General features: G+C 47.6%; 1 protein-coding gene across 1 annotated transcript in view; it reads left to right on the forward strand.

The window, feature by feature from the left end:
- Positions 1-1,489: 1,489 nt before the first annotated feature.
- The window catches only part of LOC311248737 (stromal interaction molecule 1-like), a gene marked incomplete at both ends in the record, with an annotated part of 32,169 nt that continues 13,152 nt past the window's right edge, over positions 1,490-20,506 (forward strand). Inside the window, one exon of the mRNA XM_084339568.1 lies at positions 1,490-1,620. Coding sequence (XP_084195694.1) covers positions 1,490-1,620 — 131 coding nt within the window. The remainder of the gene's footprint in view (positions 1,621-20,506) is intronic.

The following is a 20,506-nucleotide window of genomic DNA, read 5'->3' on the forward strand; positions in this document are numbered from 1 at the left end:
ATGGGTGGTAATCTGGACGTTGTGGACAGCGACTCCTACAGGTCGGTCAGGGCGCCTGCACAAGCGAGGAAGGGAGATGGCGAGGGTAGTGTGAGCCTCCCACACGTTACACCTCGCCAATGAGAGTCCGCGCTGGCAGGTGAAAAGATGCTGCTGGCTGTCTCCTATGTGACGGAGGAAGCATCTGATAGACTTCAGGGCTCCCTAGACCGACCAGTGGTGGGCACATGCGAGCAACGACCAGGAAGGGGAGGGGGGAATTGGCACGACGAAATTGGGATGGGAGAGAAAAAAAAACACAAAGAAACAGGAGGAGAAAAAGTGGATACAAAAAAAAAGATATGATAGGGATAAACACTCAATGAAGAAACCCACTGCCCATTGCCAAAATAATGTCTAACACATGCCTATAAATACTACGGAATTACACACTACAACAACAACAACTGTATTACACTTCAGCAGACCCGTATTATCTTTGATTGTGAGCTCCACAACCCAAGCTGTAGATAGATAGCCAGCACATCACCAGGGTTATATCAAGTGGGTATGAATGATATCTGGGTTTGCCAGGTACAGTCCACCGCCACAATGTGAATGTAACGCGATCGTACAGTGGAGTGAAACCGTGAGAGCATGCGAGTCAGGATCGGTCACGCCCCGAGGTATAGTCTCTCAATCCAAGTTCAAGTTTCAAGTTTCTTTATTAGTTGTCATATAGAAATACAGCATACTTTTATATGAAATGCTTCTTTCCGTTTTGCTCCCGAGAGTGTGCTATATAAAAGGATAAGTATAAAAAGTATAATATAAGTATAGAATAGAAAGTCAAGTACATAAACAAGTGTAAACAATTTTTTTTTTTTCAATATACATATATACATTACAATATACAGTGCATAGTGCACAGTGCACTATGTGCACTATACAGAGGAGGGTAACTGAGTTCCCAGTCACAGTACAATACAGTACAATACAGTACAATCCCACTACCCTCTTCTCCCTGAAGGCCATTCTGTTGGCTGTGTTGACCTGTGCTGATTGAGACATGTTGAAATGAGCTTGTTGAGAAAAAGAGTGTCAATTAAGGTTTGTCTCCCTCCCTCCCTCCCTCCCTCCCTCCCTCCCTCCCTCCCTCCCCCTCTCCCTCCCTCCCTCCCTCCCTCCCTCCCTCCCTCCCTCCCTCCCTCCCTCCCTCCCTCCCTCCCTCTCCCTCCCCCTCTCCCCTCCCTCCCTTCCCCTCCCTCCCTCCCTCCCTCCCTCCCTCCCATCCTTCCTCCCTCTCTCCCTCCTCCCTCCCTCCCTCCTCCCGCTCGTCCTCTCTTCCACTCGCGGGTTTCATTCTTCCCTTCCCTCCCTCCCTCCCCTCCCCACCTCCCTCCCTCCCTCCCTCCCTCCCTCCCTCCTCCCTCCCTCCTCCTCCCTCCCTCTCCTCCCTCCCCCCCTCCCTCCCTCCCTCCCTCCCTCCCCACCTCTTCCTGTGTCACAGAGCTGTGTCTGATCGACTGGTCGCTGTGTCGGGACGAGAACGCGCTGCTGAGCTTCGAGGCGGTCCGCAGCATCCACCACCTGATGGACGACGACGCCGACGGCACGGTGGACATGAGTGAGACGGACGGGGTGAGACACGGTGGACATGAGTGAGACGGACGGGGTGAGACACGGTGGACATGAGTGAGACGGACGGGGTGAGACACGGTGGACATGAGTGAGACGGACGGGGTGAGACACGGTGGACATGAGTGAGACGGACGGGGTGAGACACGGTGGACATGAGCGAGACGGACGGGGTGAGACACGGTGGACATGAGTGAGACGGACGGGGTGAGACACGGTGGACATGAGTGAGACGGACGGGGTGAGACACGGTGGACATGAGTGAGACGGACGGGGTGAGACACGGTGGACATGAGTGAGACGGACGGGGGTGAGACACGGTGGACATGAGTGAGACGGACGGGGTGAGACCACGGTGGACATGAGTGAGACGGACGGGGTGAGACACGGTGGACATGAGCGAGACGGACGGGGTGAGACACGGTGGACATGAGCGAGACGGACGGGTGAGACACGGTGGACATGAGCGAGTACGGACGGGGTGAGACACGGTGGACATGAGCGAGAACGGACGGGGTGAGACACGGTGGACATGAGTGAGAACGGACGGGGTGAGACACGGTGGACATGAGTGAGACGGACGGGGTGAGACACGGTGGACATGAGTGAGACGGACGGGGTGAGACACGGTGGACATGAGTGAGACGGACGGGGTGAGACACGGTGGACATGAGTGAGACGGACGGGGTGAGACACGGTGGACATGAGTGAGACGGACGGGGTGAGACACGGTGGACATGAGTGAGACGGACGGGGGTGAGACACGGTGGACATGAGTGAGACGGACGGGGTGAGACACGGTGGACATGAGCGAGACGGACGGGGTGAGACACGGTGGACATGAGCGAGACGGACGGGGTGAGACACGGTGGACATGAGCGAGACGGACGGGGTGAGACACTCCGTCGCCTCTTCCTATAGGGCCGTGTCCCCGAAGCCTGTTTTTGGGCTTCGAACTTCGTCAGGTTTTTTTTTTCGAACTTTCGTTTTTTTAATAATACTTTTAAAGAAAATCTTAAAACAAAGGAAAAAAACAAAGGACCAAAAGGATATATAATTTTTTTTTTTTTAATAAATATCCTTAAACTAAAATCCAACATTTTAATAAAGTGGTTAATCTGATTCAATTAGTATTTTTTTTCTTATTTTTTTTATTAAATCAACTTTCTTTAATGAATATTAACTCATCAGTTTGAATACTATAATATTGGTGTAGCCTAATCTTTATCTGCAACTGTGAAGAAAAACCCCATTGGTTTAAACAGAATGAATAGAATTTTTTTAAGTTTTTTAAATTATTATTATTTTTTTTTAATAAAAAATAACGTTTCTCAAGTTTCTTTAATAGTTGTCATACAGAAGTACAGAATACTTTTATACAAAATGCTTCTTACTGTTACGCTCCAGAGACTGTGCTAGACAAGATAAGTATGAAATAAAATAGTATAGCATGTAAATTAGAAGTAAAAATAGAGGTCACAGTGTTTAGTATAGACATATGTACAATGTTCGATGCAGAATAGAGTAACTGAGTTACCATACAATATACAATATACTATGCAATGTACTAATATACAATACTATATAGTGCAGAGCAGAAATGGGATGAGGTACAATTTAGGTACAATTTACAGTAAGGTGTAAAACATTCGAATGCCAACGTAACGAACAAAGGTTCGAACGTTTGGGCTCAGTCCTACCTCTTACACACTTATTATCATGCTGGGGTTTATTAGTCATCAGTGTTTTTGGTCAAAAGTCTGAGTCAAGTCTCAAGTGTTTTGGTCAAAAGTCCAAGTCAAGTATCAAGTCATGTGTGTGTGCGACTTAAGTGCAACTCGAGTCCAAGTCTGAGACTCGAGTCCCCACGTTGCCATCTCACCCTGCATGGATTTGTTTCAAAGAAGCAAGGAGAGGGTTAACAGCGAGCGGAGTCGGTAGTGAAGCAAGTTTTGCTTGGAAAGACTTCATTTGCACCGTAATGCAGTTCTGAGGTTACTAATGGTCTCATCACACAATATAAATACAATGTAGAGGTTACTAATGGTCTCATCACACAATATAAATACAATGTAGAGGTTACTAATGGTCTCATCACACAATATAGATACAATATAGAGGTTACTAATGGTCTCATCACACAATATAAATACAATGTAGAGGTTACTAATGGTCTCATCACACAATATAAATACAATGTAGAGGTTACTAATGGTCTCATCACACAATATAAATACAATATAGAGGTTACTAATGGTCTCATCACACAATATAAATACAATGTAGAGGTTACTAATGGTCTCATCACACAATATAGATACAATATAGAGGTTACTAATGGTCTCATCACACAATATAGATACAAATATTTGGTAACTGAGAAGCCGTCGGTCTTGCTGAGTTTGTTATTTGAACCGAAGAGAATGGACTCTGTTTTGCCCATGTGTAATGATAGTTTGTTATCAGCGAGCCATATGCAGATTTTGCCTAGTTCCGAGCTGAGGGTTTTTTCAACCTGTAACTTGTTCTTTGGGGCTCCTTGCCATTGCCACTGACATACAGTACAAATATGATTACATGCATCAGAGCAAACACAGCTACAGCTGTATACTAAAACTCTGATGAGAATGATGAAATAAATGAAATGTGATTCATAACTTTATTCCAAGAGATGTCATTAAAGGCTAGGTAGACTATAACACACATCATATTAATTCCTACCACTGCTGTCACACATGGGTCTACCAGCCACTGTTTTATTGGACGTCAGCAGATCCACTTACATTTATTAAAATCTTTCCCCAAGAAACATAATGCATAATAATGTTATTAATTACTACAGAATCGTAGAATGTTTTTTTTGTAGTTGGAAAAACATTCTACGATTCTATAGTAATGTCATAGCAGTGTTAAAAAAATTATATAAAAAAAAAAAAACATGCTAACTTTCACTGATTAAATAATAACAGTTTGTTTTGTGTTGAAACACACAAGTACTGCGTTCCAAAAAAGAAGAATATAAGATAGGGATGTCCGATATTATCGGCCTACCGATATTATTGGCCGATATCGGCATTAAAATGTGATATCGGAAAATATCTGTATCGGTTTTCAAAAAAAAAATTAACTTTTTTTTTTATTTTATTTTTTACATTTCTAGAACCTTTATTTACTCAGGCAAGCAAGTAAGAACAAATTCTCATTTTATTTATTGTCAAAAGTATGCATAATGTTGTGTTAATTGCACAACAAGAGATATGTAATGTTAATTACCTGAAATTATTCAATTTTTTTGGGGGGGGAAACCGTGTATATATTGGTATCGGTTGATATCGGTATCGGAAATTAAGAGTTGGACAATATCGGTATATCGGTATCGGTAAAAAAGCCAATATCGAGCATCCCTAATATAAGACGATCATGTAACTTACAGCATAGACAGACATACAGACAAACAGACAGAGAAACAAAGTAATTAGCCCATTCCTTCCCTCCCAACCAACATTATTCATTTTGATGTGGCACAGTCCCATAAGTCCAAAGTTATTTCATAGTACACACAGCCCTTTTATATTGTACTGTCCCGTGTAGGTTGGACCACATTTCTACCCTACTTGTTAAGTAGACTTATTGAACGTGACAGATACATTTTTTGAATCTTTTCCACTGGGTGGGATCTGAAGCGCCTATTTGAGGGCAGCAGGTCGTATTCTGTGTGTAATGTAGGGCTGACCTTCGAATTTCTTTTTGGAATTCGAAGCTTCGGGGCCGAGATTCGATTTTAATTCGAAGCTTTGAGATAAAAATATATATATATATATTATAAAAAAAAAAATCTTATTTATAAAAAAAAGAATATTTGGACTTGTACAGCACTTTGTTCAACTTTGTCAGTGCTGTAAAGTTTAAACCTTTTTAAATCTTAGACAAACGAAACACTTTGCTTTCATGAAATATTGTAAGCCGTCATTTGAGGCATTATTTTTTATTTTACCTTTATTTTACCAGGTAGTCACTTGCAAACAGCATTGCTTGTTGTAATTAACAAAGAGAGGCTGAGTTGATTTTGCAAAAAAAATAAAATAAAATACATTTAAAATTAAAATTTTTATTTTCATATTCTAATCCCATGCCCATCGAACGAAGCTTCGAAGCTTCGAAGTATTTAAGACAGCCCTAGTGTAATACATGTGAGGGGTCTTCTGTGATTTGATGGGCCATTCTCAACATATTTGTAGTGTACATTTCCAGAAATGCTTGGTTGATGGATTTGCCGATTATCTTTGAGGTGGCTTTGAGGAGGCTCGCCACTCTGGATACCCATAGTACGCTCTGCTGAGCGCACCACTCTCTGTAGGGCCTTCCTGTCCTGGGCCGTGCAGTTTCCAAACCAGGCAGTGATGTTCCCAGTCAGGATGCTCTCTACAGCCCCGGAGTAGAAGGACTGGAGTATCTTCCCAGATACTCTGAACTTCCTTAATTGTCTCAGGTGATCGAGGCGCTGCTTTGCCTTTTTTACCACAGTGTCTATGTGTGTTGTCCATGTCAGGTCCTCTGAGATGCGGACCCCCAGGTACTTAAAACTGCTCACCCTGTCCACGATAGCCCCGTTTATCCTCAGTGGCGTGTCTGTCCCCTGCTGTATTCTCCTAAACTCCACGATCAGCTCCTTGGTCCTACAAATGTTCAGGAGTAGGCTGTTATCCCGGCACCAGCGTGCCAGTTCATCAACCTCCTCCCGGTAGGCCTTCTCGTTGTCAGAGATCAGACCCACCACCACCACTGCTGTGTCATCCGCAAACTTCACTATGGAGTTGGAGCTGAACCTGGCCACACAGTCATGTGTGTAGAGTGAATACAGCAGGGGACTCATAACACAGCCCTGGGGAGACCCGGTACTCAGGGTCCACCCACCCTGACCGCCTGTCGGGGCCTGTCGGTCAGAAAGGGCAGGATCCAGGCACTCAGGGTGGGGTTCAGACCCAGATCGATCAGCTTGTCAGCCGGTCTGGTGGGGACTATGGTGTTGAAAGCTGAACTATAGTCAATGAACAGCAGTCTCAGTTTATAGTGGTAAACTGTTGTTTACCTACACCAGGGGTGGCCAACCCGCGGCTCGCGAGCCGCATGCGGCTCTTTGCCCGTCAATGTGCGGCTCTTCCATCCATATATAAAAAAAATAATAATAATTATAATTATAATTTTTTTTTTATTTTTTTTTTTTTTATGTCACTCATTCCACAAGGACGTAGAATAAACATTTAATTTCTTTTTTAAATGGTCCATTTGCATGTTCTTGGTATCTGAATCTAGGGAATTTCTCCACCATTTTTCATTATTGCAACACCGTTTTTTGCAAGACGTTCACAGAAAGGTAGAGAAACTAACTGCGTTCTGTTTTATGGCAATAACGTTCAGGTTTGTGGGAGATAATCCCAAAAAATAAGAGAAATAAAAAAGTTAATCCAGAAGTCAGATGATTGACAGGGGCTGGTGTGAGCTGGGTAGGGTCGTTTTTCAAAATTTGAAAGCCCTGAGTCTCTTCCTTCAAAAGACTACACTCACTTTTGGATGTGCCACTTCCTCCTGTCAATATGCGCCGGTTTCCGACTCAATGCCCTGAGATTTCTATAATCTTATATTTCACTAATAACAGTTAAAATAATTGGTAAACAAACGTAATGCTGAAAATATACACTTTTACTGTATATCTCGGGCTTAAGAGGTTAACCCTGTGAGGCCCAAATTAAAAAGACATTAGCAACTTCAGAGGCCAGAGGGTGGGACATATAAACACATTTACTATCAAATAGCATTGTGAGGCTGAACAACAGGACCAATTGATACATGTGCTTAAATGGGAACTATCTTATAAATGGCCTTTTTCAGTGTTTACCATTGTTTCTTAGCTATGTGGACTTATATTAATAGGATCTATGTCTCTAATTCTCATATTGGTGCATTCTTCCAATTCTCCTCTCACAATATTCACCCTCACTGAACTGAGTCATCTGAAAATTTGCATATCTGTGATGTCAGAGATTTCTCAGCTGCATAATAATGTGGCAGTTGATGTGGCAGTTGGCACCAGGCCACACAGTGGTTGGAGCCCAGCCTCAAAACGGCTTAAGATCTTGAGATAGAAAAATGCGGTTTTTGAGTACTTGATTAGAAATACAAACCGTACGTTAAATCTAGAGGAAGGAAGGACGTGGTACTTACCTCACCATTTGAAAAAAACCTAGGTGTTCCATAGACTCACAGGAATTGTGTAAAAGTGCCCAAATAGTGAAAGAAATAGTCAAATAGTTCCCCTTTAACATTTTTTAAATAAACATTCTTTTTTTAAATGGCTAAAAGTGATTTTGTAATTTTGCAACCGTGGGTCTCACAGGGTACTTTTAACCCTGTGAGGCCCAAATAAAAAAGACATTAGCAACTTCAGAGGCCAGAGGGTGAGACCTATAAACACATGAAGGGTGCCGTGACTGAAAAAAAAGGTTGAGAAACGCTGGTATATGGTGTGGCTCTTTGTGGCACCACAGTAATTTTTGTGGCTCTTAGTCTCTGACTGGTTGGCCACCCCTGACCTACACTGTAAGAAAAAAATCTGCAAGAAAATGGTAAATGTCTGGCATCAATGGTTTCCAAATACTTACTGTCAAATGACAGTCAAATCAAATACATTTACAGATTAGAACCTTTATTTAATGGGTTAATATTTTGATAAAAGGTAATTTACTGTATTTTTATGGTATTTACACTTAAAGTAGAAAAACAAAGGTAATCTGTAAAATAATACAGTGAATTTCCTGTGAAAATATATATATCTTTTTTTTACAGTGTACCAAGATGTCTGTGGTAATGATGTAATGGAATATTACCGATATGGGTCTCTGGCGCAAACGCATCAAAGAGAGAGCGCAATCGTTCATTTACACCCATGGTTCACTTCACGCTTGTGTGAAAAAGCAGCTGTGCGAGTCACTTAGGGCTAGATCCACAAAGAATGGATTGCACGGTGCTAATTGCACCCTTACTTACAATTCATTATGAATTGAAAATGGGGGACCCTGATGTAAACAAGACGAAAGTCTTTCTCTGGTCTGCATCCCCTTAACAATTGTGTGTATTGAGCCGTACTGTATTGTACCCATTCTGCAATCTGTTAATAACATTTTCATTCAATCAATCACTGCGAGTTGCAACAACAACACTGAAGTAGCATTAGAGAGCTAAGATATGGTTACTGAAAACTGCTTTCTGACAGAACACTGACACCATGACAAATCCCTTGTGGCGAGCGCTTTAACCCTTACAGTGCCATGACTGTGTCCATTTTTCAGTATGGGTGGGCCCCACAGTGGCTCGGGAGGTAGAGCAGTCGTCTGGTAATCCGGAGGCTCCCGGTTCGATTCCCGCTCCTCTTGGGCAGCATTTCGTGGTTCCCTCTGCCGTCAGTGTGTGAGTGAATGTGAGGAACAAATTATAAAGCATTTTGGATAAAAGCGCTATATAAATGCAGCCATTTACCATTTACCCAGTGGGAATTGTATCCCTGGCACTGTTAGTGCCATGCTCTACCCATTCAGCTACGGGACCACTATGCAGCCATTTACCATTTACCCAGTGGGAATTGTATCCCTGGCACTGTTAGTGCCATGCTCTACCCATTCAGCTACGGGACCACTACACACACACACACACACACACACACACACACACACACACACACACACACACACACACACACACACACACACACACACACACACACACACACACACACACACACACACACACACACACACACACACACACACACACACACACACACACACACACACACACACACACACACACACACACACACACACACACACACACACACACACACACACACACACACACACACACACACACACACACACACACACACACACACACACACACACACACACACACACACACACACACACACACACACACACACACACACACACACACACACACACACACACACACACACACACACACACACACACACACACACACACACACACACACACACACACACACACACACACACACACACACACACACACACACACACACACACACACACACACACACACACACACACACACACACACACACACACACACACACACACACACACACACACACACACACACACACACACACACACACACACACACACACACACACACACACACACACACACACACACACACACACACACACACACACACACACACACACACACACACACACACACACACACACACACACACACACACACACACACACACACACACACACACACACACACACACACACACACACACACACACACACACACACACACACACACACACACACACACACACACACACACACACACACACACACACACACACACACACACACACACACACACACACACACACACACACACACACACACACACACACACACACACACACACACACACACACACACACACACACACACACACACACACACACACACACACACACACACACACACACACACACACACACACACACACACACACACACACACACACACACACACACACACACACACACACACACACACACACACACACACACACACACACACACACACACACACACACACACACACACACACACACACACACACACACACACACACACACACACACACACACACACACACACACACACACACACACACACACACACACACACACACACACACACACACACACACACACACACACACACACACACACACACACACACACACACACACACACACACACACACACACACACACACACACACACACACACACACACACACACACACACACACACACACACACACACACACACACACACACACACACACACACACACACACACACACACACACACACACACACACACACACACACACACACACACACACACACACACACACACACACACACACACACACACACACACACACACACACACACACACACACACACACACACACACACACACACACACACACACACACACACACACACACACACACACACACACACACACACACACACACACACAGGCAACACACTTTTCAGCTCCCATCTCCCCTGTGAATACGACATGCCAATCCAAACAAGTACCATTCCCCAAAGCCTGTTGGTGATGATGGGTTTGCCATATATGAGGAAATGTCCTCAAGAGAGTGCTGTTTTTATAACACACTTATTTTTACGTGTGTGTGCGTGTGTGTGTTTAAAAATAACATAGATTAGACAAACACAGCAGCACAAAGACATGACAGTTGAACTGCTTCATTCACTTATTTAAAAGCCAACGTATTTAAAAGCCAACCGGCCAACGTATTTAAAACTAAAGCCAACTTATATAAAAGCCAACTTATTTAAAAGCCAACGTATTTAAAACTAAAGCCAACTTATATAAAAGCCAACTTATTTAAAAGCCAACGTATTTAAAACTAAAGCCAACTTATATAAAAGCCAACTTATTTAAAAGCCAACGTATTTAAAACTAAAGCCAACTTATATAAAAGCCAACTTATTTAAAAGCCAACGTATTTAAAAGCCAACGTATTTAAAAGCCAACGTATTTAAAAGCCAACTTATATAAAAGCCAACTTATTTAAAAGCCAATGTATTTAAAAGCCAGCGTATTTCAAAGCTGACTTATTTAAAAGTCAACCTATATAAAAGCTGACTTATTTAACAGCCATATTTTCTGAAAATCTGCCTAAAAGTACATGCCCAAGTAAATGGAAGATTGCTGTGAGGTTTTGTCCATTGCTCACCTACTCGCTCTGTTCCTTTAAGCCTACTCGCTCTGTTCCTTTAAGCCTACTCGCTCTGTTCCTTTATTTTTCTGTTAATCAATTGCATTCTCCTCACCTCACTAGCCCCCACCCTCGCGTTCGTTTGCTCTTCAGCAACCACACCCTTGGACTACCTGTCATTATGTGTTTGATTGGTCTGGTGCCGAACACACACTTTTAGTTCGATTATCAATTACCTCCCGCACCTGATGTGTATTCTAATTAGCACCCCTGTGGGCTTTAAGTACCTGGCTCTTCCCCTCTGTCCCTTGTCGGGTCGTGCCGTATCATTCCGTATCATATCTCTATCACCTAACTCCTTCGGGAGGTTCTCTGTCTATAGGCTCTTACGGGAGTTCTGTTTCTGTCTGCTGTTTTATCTCCGGCGTGAGACGGGGTGCAAGCTTTGGCCACCTGTCGCCGTTTGCCTGGATGGAGACATTGTTACTACGCTCTCTAATCCTCTACGGGAGGTATCCCAGTGTTCCACTTCAGACCTCCGCGCAGCAGACGTCCAGACGCGCATCCAGACCTCCGCGCAGCAGACGCCCAGACGCGCATCCAGACCTCCACGCAGCAGACGCGCTCTTCACTCCAGACGCGCATCGCTTCCTAATACTCTACGGGAGGATGCGTCTCTCCGAGCCGGCGCGCTCTTCCGCGCAGACGCGCTCTTCACTCCAGGCGCGCATCCAGACCTCCGCGCAGCAGACGCGCTCTTCACTCCAGACGCGCATCGCTTCCTAATACTCTACGGGAGGATGCGTCTCTCCGAGCCGGCGCGCTCTTCCGCGCAGACGCGCTCTTCACTCCTGACGCGCAGTCTGCTAGCTTAGCCCCGGCTGCTAGCACAGCCTCTATGTTAATGCAGCCCTTGCTGCTGGCATGGGCCCTGTAGCTAGCCATGCCCTGGCAGCTAACCCAGTCCCTCTGCATGGCCCCAGTCTGCTAGCTTAGCCCCGGCTGTTAGCACAGCCTCTATGTTAATGCAGCCCTTGCAGCTGGCATAGGCCCTGTAGCTAGCCATGCCCAGGCAGCTAACCCGGTCCCTCTGCATGGCCTCCACTTTTTGTGTAGCCTTCCCACTGCTAGGACTGCCCTTTCAGCTAGCAAGGTCAGTTTTCTCCCACTGCTGGGACTGCCCTTTCAGCTAGCAAGGTCAGTTTTCCCACTGCTAGGACTGCCCTTTCAGCTAGCAAGGTCAGTTTTTTCCCACTGCTAGGACTGCCCTTTCAGCTAGCAAGGTCAGTTTTCTCCCACTGCTAGGACTGTCCTTTCAGCTAGCAAGGTCAGTTTTTCCCACTGCTAGGATTGCCCTTTCAGCTAGCAAGGTCAGTTTGCTCCCACTGCTAGGACTGCCCCTTCAGCTAGCTAGGTCAGTTTTTCCCCACTGCTAGGACTGCCCCTTCAGCTAGCAAGGTCAGTTCCCCACAGCTAGGACTGTCCTTCCAGCTAGCTTGTTCTCTCATGCTGGTCCAGCCCTGTCTGCTAGCCTAGCTCCGGCAGCTAGCGCAGCCTCTATGTTAATGTAGCGGTACAGCTAGCATAGGCCCTGTAGCTATCAGTGCCCTTGGCTGTTACCCCTCAGCTCCTCTAGTTACCCCTCTGCTCCTCTGGTTACCCCTCAGCTCCTCTGGTTACCCCTCAGCTCCTCCAGTTTCCCCTCAGCTACCCTAGTTACCCCTCAGCTACCCTGTTCTTTTGCTAGCCCCACTTTTGTTGTGGCTTCCCCTGCTGGCTTGGCCCAGTACTTTTTGTTTGTTGCCTTGTTTTGTTCCCCTGCCACTCTGTCTTATTTTTGGGTCGCCGGGTGGCTCCCGTGGAGGGGGGGGGGTACTGTGAGGTTTTGTCCATTGCTCACCTACTCGCTCTGTTCCTTTAAGCCTACTCGCTCTGTTCCTTTAAGCCTACTCGCTCTGTTCCTTTATTTTTCTGTTAATCAATTGCATTCTCCTCACCTCACTAGCCCCCACCCTCGCGTTCGTTTGCTCTTCAGCAACCACACCCTTGGACTACCTGTCATTATGTGTTTGATTGGTCTGGTGCCGAACACACACTTTTAGTTCGATTATCAATTACCTCCCGCACCTGATGTGTATTCTAATTAGCACCCCTGTGGGCTTTAAGTACCTGGCTCTTCCCCTCTGTCCCTTGTCGGGTCGTGCCGTATCATTCCGTATCATATCTCTATCACCTAACTCCTTCGGGAGGTTCTCAGTCTATAGGCTCTTACGGGAGTTCTGTTTCTGTCTGCTGTTTTATCTCCGGCGTGAGACGGGGTGCAAGCTTTGGCCACCTGTCGCCGTTTGCCTGGATGGAGACATTGTTACTACGCTCTCTAATCCTCTACGGGAGGTATCCCAGTGTTCCACTTCAGACCTCCGCGCAGCAGACGTCCAGACGCGCATCCAGACCTCCGCGCAGCAGACGCCCAGACGCGCATCCAGACCTCCGCGCAGCAGACGCGCTCTTCACTCCAGACGCGCATCGCTTCCTAATACTCTACGGGAGGATGCGTCTCTCCGAGCCGGCGCGCTCTTCCGCGCAGACGCGCTCTTCACTCCAGGCGCGCATCCAGACCTCCGCGCAGCAGACGCGCTCTTCACTCCAGACGCGCATCGCTTCCTAATACTCTACGGGAGGATGCGTCTCTCCGAGCCGGCGCGCTCTTCCGCGCAGACGCGCTCTTCCGCGCAGACGCGCTCTTCACTCCTGACGCGCTTTCAGACGCACTCCAGATGCGTCCTCCGTACCGGCGCGTACTCTAAGCAGTCGCGCACCACTCAGACCTCCGCGCCAGATGCGCCCTCCGTACCGGCGCGTACTCCAAGCAGTCGCGCACCACTCAGACCTCCGCTTGGACAACCCGTTTCCCGTGGCGACGCGCTCGCCCCGTTTTGATCCTTCTCTCTTTACGCACAGCGCCTGGGTGAGTTTTTATGACTGTCTTTGATCCTATTCGTTTTTCGTGTGTTTAATGACACTGAAGATATCCTGCTTTTTGTCAGACTGTCACTCACCCAGCGTCAGCTTTTTGGATAGTTCATTGGGATAATCTTTGGCCTTAACATCGCTCACTGTGTGTATACTCACCGAAGATATTATTCACTTGGATTTGTATTTTGGGACTTCACTCACAGTGTGTATATACACCGAAGATTCTGTCACTTGGATTACTCTGTTTTTGGGACAAGTCACCTCTCCTGTCACCTGCTCTGTTCCCAACTGAACTCTGAGCTAACCCGCTCCCTCTCTCCCTCTCGGTCCCGTTTACCACCCTCGGAGATCTGCCGAGAGAGACCTGCAGAGCGGTTCTGACGTCCACCGTCTGCTTCCTCAGACGAACCATCCCGGGAGAAGCTGCAGAGCAGCAACATTCATTAATGCTTGTGTTCCAAGGCCTTACCCTGTTTTCTCTGTCCCAGTATGCAGCTCCAGCCCTCGCCCTGTTCCAAGGCCTTACCCTGTTTTTCTCTAGTCCTCCTAGTCCTCCCTGTCTAGTCCTTCCAGTCCTCCCTCTCCCCAGCCCGCCTCCGCGGGCCTCTGTCCCTGTTTCCCCACTCTAGTCCTCCTAGTCCTCCCTGTCCCCAGCCCGCCTCCGCGGGTCTCTGTCCCTGTCTCCCCTCTCTAGTCCTCCTAGTCCTCCCTCTCTAGTCCTCCTAGTCCTCCCTGTCCAGTCCTCCTAGTCCTCCCTATCTAGTCCTTCCAGTCCTCCCTCTCCCCAGCCCGCCTCCGCGGGCCTCTGTCCCTGTTTCCCCACTCTAGTCCTCCCAGTCCTCCCTGTCCCCAGCCCGCCTCCGCGGGCCTCTGTCCCTGTCTCCCCTCTCTAGTCCTCCTAGTCCTTCCCGTCCGGTCCTCCTAGTCCTCCCTGTTCCTGCCCCTTCCCTTGCCCTGGCCCTGTTCCCTTAGCCTTCCCCTTAGCCAGTTCGCCTCTTAAAGGCACTGTGCCTATTTTCCCCTTTCTTGTTTGCCAGTATTTTGTGTTCACCCTTAAAGGGACAGTGCCGTTTTCTGGTTGTTTCAATAAATGCCCAGTTCTTGGCTTACTCTCATACCTGTCTTGTGTTGTGCGATTGGGGTCGGTTACAAACCATAACAGTACGACCCGACCAAATCGACGACCCCAGCCAGCACAGACGGTGTATGTTGAGTTTGCCTTTTTTTTTCTTGTTCCCTCTAGTTCCCCTGTTAGCTCCCCTGTTAGCCCTGTTAGCTTCCCTGTTAGCCCTGTTAGCTCCCCTGTTAGCCCTGTTAGCTTCCCTGTTAGCCCTGTTGGCTCCCCTGCAGCTTGTTAGGCCTCTACTACCAGCATGGCCCCTGTCTGCTAGCTTTGCCCCGGCTGCTAGCACAGCCTCTATGTTAATGCAGCCCTTGCTGCTGGCATAGGCCCTGTAGCTAGCCATGCCCAGGCAGCTGACCCAGTCCCTCAGCAGGGCCCCAGTCTGCTAGCTTAGCCCCGGCTGCTAGCACAGCCTCTATGTTAATGCAGCCCTTGCTGCTGGCATGGGCCCTGTAGCTAGCCATGCCCTGGCAGCTAACCCAGTCCCTCTGCATGGCCCCAGTCTGCTAGCTTAGCCCCGGCTGTTAGCACAGCCTCTATGTTAATGCAGCCCTTGCAGCTGGCATAGGCCCTGTAGCTAGCCATGCCCAGGCAGCTAACCCGGTCCCTCTGCATGGCCTCCACTTTTTGTGTAGCCTTCCCACTGCTAGGACTGCCCTTTCAGCTAGCAAGGTCAGTTTTCTCCCACTGCTGGGACTGCCCTTTCAGCTAGCAAGGTCAGTTTTCCCACTGCTAGGACTGCCCTTTCAGCTAGCAAGGTCAGTTTTTTCCCACTGCTAGGACTGCCCTTTCAGCTAGCAAGGTCAGTTTTCTCCCACTGCTAGGACTGTCCTTTCAGCTAGCAAGGTCAGTTTTTCCCACTGCTAGGATTGCCCTTTCAGCTAGCAAGGTCAGTTTGCTCCCACTGCTAGGACTGCCCCTTCAGCTAGCTAGGTCAGTTTTTCCCCACTGCTAGGACTGCCCCTTCAGCTAGCAAGGTCAGTTCCCCACAGCTAGGACTGTCCTTCCAGCTAGCTTGTTCTCTCATGCTGGTCCAGCCCTGTCTGCTAGCCTAGCTCCGGCAGCTAGCGCAGCCTCTATGTTAATGTAGCGGTACAGCTAGCATAGGCCCTGTAGCTATCAGTGCCCTTGGCTGTTACCCCTCAGCTCCTCTAGTTACCCCTCTGCTCCTCTGGTTACCCCTCAGCTCCTCTGGTTACCCCTCAGCTCCTCCAGTTTCCCCTCAGCTACCCTAGTTACCCCCCAGCTACCCTGTTCTTTTGCTAGCCCCACTTTTGTTGTGGCTTCCCCTGCTGGCTTGGCCCAGTACTTTTTGTTTGTTGCCTTGTTTTGTTCCCCTGCCACTCTGTCTTATTTTTGGGTCGCCGGGTGGCTCCCGTGGAGGGGGGGGGGTACTGTGAGGTTTTGTCCATTGCTCACCTACTCGCTCTGTTCCTTTAAGCCTACTCGCTCTGTTCCTTTAAGCCTACTCGCTCTGTTCCTTTATTTTTCTGTTAATCAATTGCATTCTCCTCACCTCACTAGCCCCCACCCTCGCGTTCGTTTGCTCTTCAGCAACCACACCCTTGGACTACCTGTCATTATGTGTTTGATTGGTCTGGTGCCGAACACACACTTTTAGTTCGATTATCAATTACCTCCCGCACCTGATGTGTATTCTAATTAGCACCCCTGTGGGCTTTAAGTACCTGGCTCTTCCCCTCTGTCCCTTGTCGGGTCGTGCCGTATCATTCCGTATCATATCTCTATCACCTAACTCCTTCGGGAGGTTCTCAGTCTATAGGCTCTTACGGGAGTTCTGTTTCTGTCTGCTGTTTTATCTCCGGCGTGAGACGGGGTGCAAGCTTTGGCCACCTGTCGCCGTTTGCCTGGATGGAGACATTGTTACTACGCTCTCTAATCCTCTACGGGAGGTATCCCAGTGTTCCACTTCAGACCTCCGCGCAGCAGACGTCCAGACGCGCATCCAGACCTCCGCGCAGCAGACGCCCAGACGCGCATCCAGACCTCCGCGCAGCAGACGCGCTCTTCACTCCAGACGCGCATCGCTTCCTAATACTCTACGGGAGGATGCGTCTCTCCGAGCCGGCGCGCTCTTCCGCGCAGACGCGCTCTTCACTCCAGGCGCGCATCCAGACCTCCGCGCAGCAGACGCGCTCTTCACTCCAGACGCGCATCGCTTCCTAATACTCTACGGGAGGATGCGTCTCTCCGAGCCGGCGCGCTCTTCCGCGCAGACGCGCTCTTCCGCGCAGACGCGCTCTTCACTCCTGACGCGCTTTCAGACGCACTCCAGATGCGTCCTCCGTACCGGCGCGTACTCTAAGCAGTCGCGCACCACTCAGACCTCCGCGCCAGATGCGCCCTCCGTACCGGCGCGTACTCCAAGCAGTCGCGCACCACTCAGACCTCCGCTTGGACAACCCGTTTCCCGTGGCGACGCGCTCGCCCCGTTTTGATCCTTCTCTCTTTACGCACAGCGCCTGGGTGAGTTTTTATGACTGTCTTTGATCCTATTCGTTTTTCGTGTGTTTAATGACACTGAAGATATCCTGCTTTTTGTCAGACTGTCACTCACCCAGCGTCAGCTTTTTGGATAGTTCATTGGGATAATCTTTGGCCTTAACATCGCTCACTGTGTGTATACTCACCGAAGATATTATTCACTTGGATTTGTATTTTGGGACTTCACTCACAGTGTGTATATACACCGAAGATTCTGTCACTTGGATTACTCTGTTTTTGGGACAAGTCACCTCTCCTGTCACCTGCTCTGTTCCCAACTGAACTCTGAGCTAACCCGCTCCCTCTCTCCCTCTCGGTCCCGTTTACCACCCTCGGAGATCTGCCGAGAGAGACCTGCAGAGCGGTTCTGACGTCCACCGTCTGCTTCCTCAGACGAACCATCCCGGGAGAAGCTGCAGAGCAGCAACATTCATTAATGCTTGTGTTCCAAGGCCTTACCCTGTTTTCTCTGTCCCAGTATGCAGCTCCAGCCCTCGCCCTGTTCCAAGGCCTTACCCTGTTTTTCTCTAGTCCTCCTAGTCCTCCCTGTCTAGTCCTTCCAGTCCTCCCTCTCCCCAGCCCGCCTCCGCGGGCCTCTGTCCCTGTTTCCCCACTCTAGTCCTCCTAGTCCTCCCTGTCCCCAGCCCGCCTCCGCGGGTCTCTGTCCCTGTCTCCCCTCTCTAGTCCTCCTAGTCCTCCCTCTCTAGTCCTCCTAGTCCTCCCTGTCCAGTCCTCCTAGTCCTCCCTATCTAGTCCTTCCAGTCCTCCCTCTCCCCAGCCCGCCTCCGCGGGCCTCTGTCCCTGTTTCCCCACTCTAGTCCTCCCAGTCCTCCCTGTCCCCAGCCCGCCTCCGCGGGCCTCTGTCCCTGTCTCCCCTCTCTAGTCCTCCTAGTCCTTCCCGTCCGGTCCTCCTAGTCCTCCCTGTTCCTGCCCCTTCCCTTGCCCTGGCCCTGTTCCCTTAGCCTTCCCCTTAGCCAGTTCGCCTCTTAAAGGCACTGTGCCTATTTTCCCCTTTCTTGTTTGCCAGTATTTTGTGTTCTCCCTTAAAGGGACAGTGCCGTTTTCTGGTTGTTTCAATAAATGCCCAGTTCTTGGCTTACTCTCATACCTGTCTTGTGTTGTGCGATTGGGGTCGGTTACAAACCATAACAATTGCTCCACTTATACAAGGTAAATTTGCATGTTCTATCTAGGAACATCTATGGACCTCAGGGAGAAATATTGTGTATGTTACTTGTGTTGTGTGTGTGTAGGGGCAGGTATATATAAGAATGTTTCTTCTTCCTGTTCCTTTAGGCCATGGGATTTGGTGAATTATATGAATATGTACTGTTGGACTGTGGTAATTCCATGTACGAATAAATAAATGATGATGAAAAAATGATGACGATGTTTGAGTAAATTGTAATGAAACAAAGGAGAATATCAATTATAATCTTTCTTTGCATCTTTGACGCTGAATACCACCATGCTAACATTGAGGTCGGAGGGATCTAAGCAAATTAATAAAGGGGGGATGATTTACAGCGATTTTTGTAGATACAGTACTGCATTTTGCCATCCGGAGACATGCAATTTGAATTATAATGCAATTTGAATATGTGACCAGGCACAGACTCTGGGTCCTTTATTTTTATTTTTTGGAAAAGCCAGACATAATGAAATAGATATCCAGATATCATTAAAAAAATAACTATACTTTTGTCGTTTGGTTTGATTCTGTGGTCGGGGGTTCCCCTAATACGATTAAGTATTGGGTACATTACTTATATATAGTATATATATAATGTATATACAGTACATACTAGGGGTGTAAAGGTACACGTAGCCGTACCGAACCGTTTCAGTACTGGACCTTAGGTTCAGTACGGCTGTGTACCGAACTAATACAACGGTATTTTAACCACTAACGACCGCACGTGCAGACATTTTATTCAAAACTCCAAGTTCACCCCTTCCCAAAATATAATTTGCGGAAAGGGTGTTCGTTCAACCCACACACAACACAGAGATTACCTGTCATTCTTTATTTTTTAAATTTTTAAATTTTTTAAAGTCGATTGTTAATTTCAATATAGAATATTCGTTGACAGCCCTACGAGTACAATTAGTTACTGCACACTACATCAGCCCTGAGTGGAACATGGAAAGCCAATCTTTCCCCCACTGTACCGAAAACACGTACCGAACCGCAACTTCAAAACCGAGGTACGTACCGAACCGTGGTTTTTGTGTACCGTTACACCCCTAGTACATACACATCACATGCATACAGTAAGTGAGGACAGACTGGTGACAAAATGCTTTGAAGATACAGTGGTAACATTATATGAAAACAAAACCAATCACTTGATCTCTCTCTCATCCCCACTCATACATTATTGTAACGTATACATTATTACACTGCCTCCTTGCTCATATTCTTATATTCAGA

The sequence above is a fragment of the Notolepis coatsorum genome (genome assembly GCF_963971535.1).
Source record: "Notolepis coatsorum genome assembly, contig: SCAFFOLD_574, whole genome shotgun sequence".
NCBI classification, from domain to species: domain Eukaryota; kingdom Metazoa; phylum Chordata; class Actinopteri; order Aulopiformes; family Paralepididae; genus Notolepis; species Notolepis coatsorum.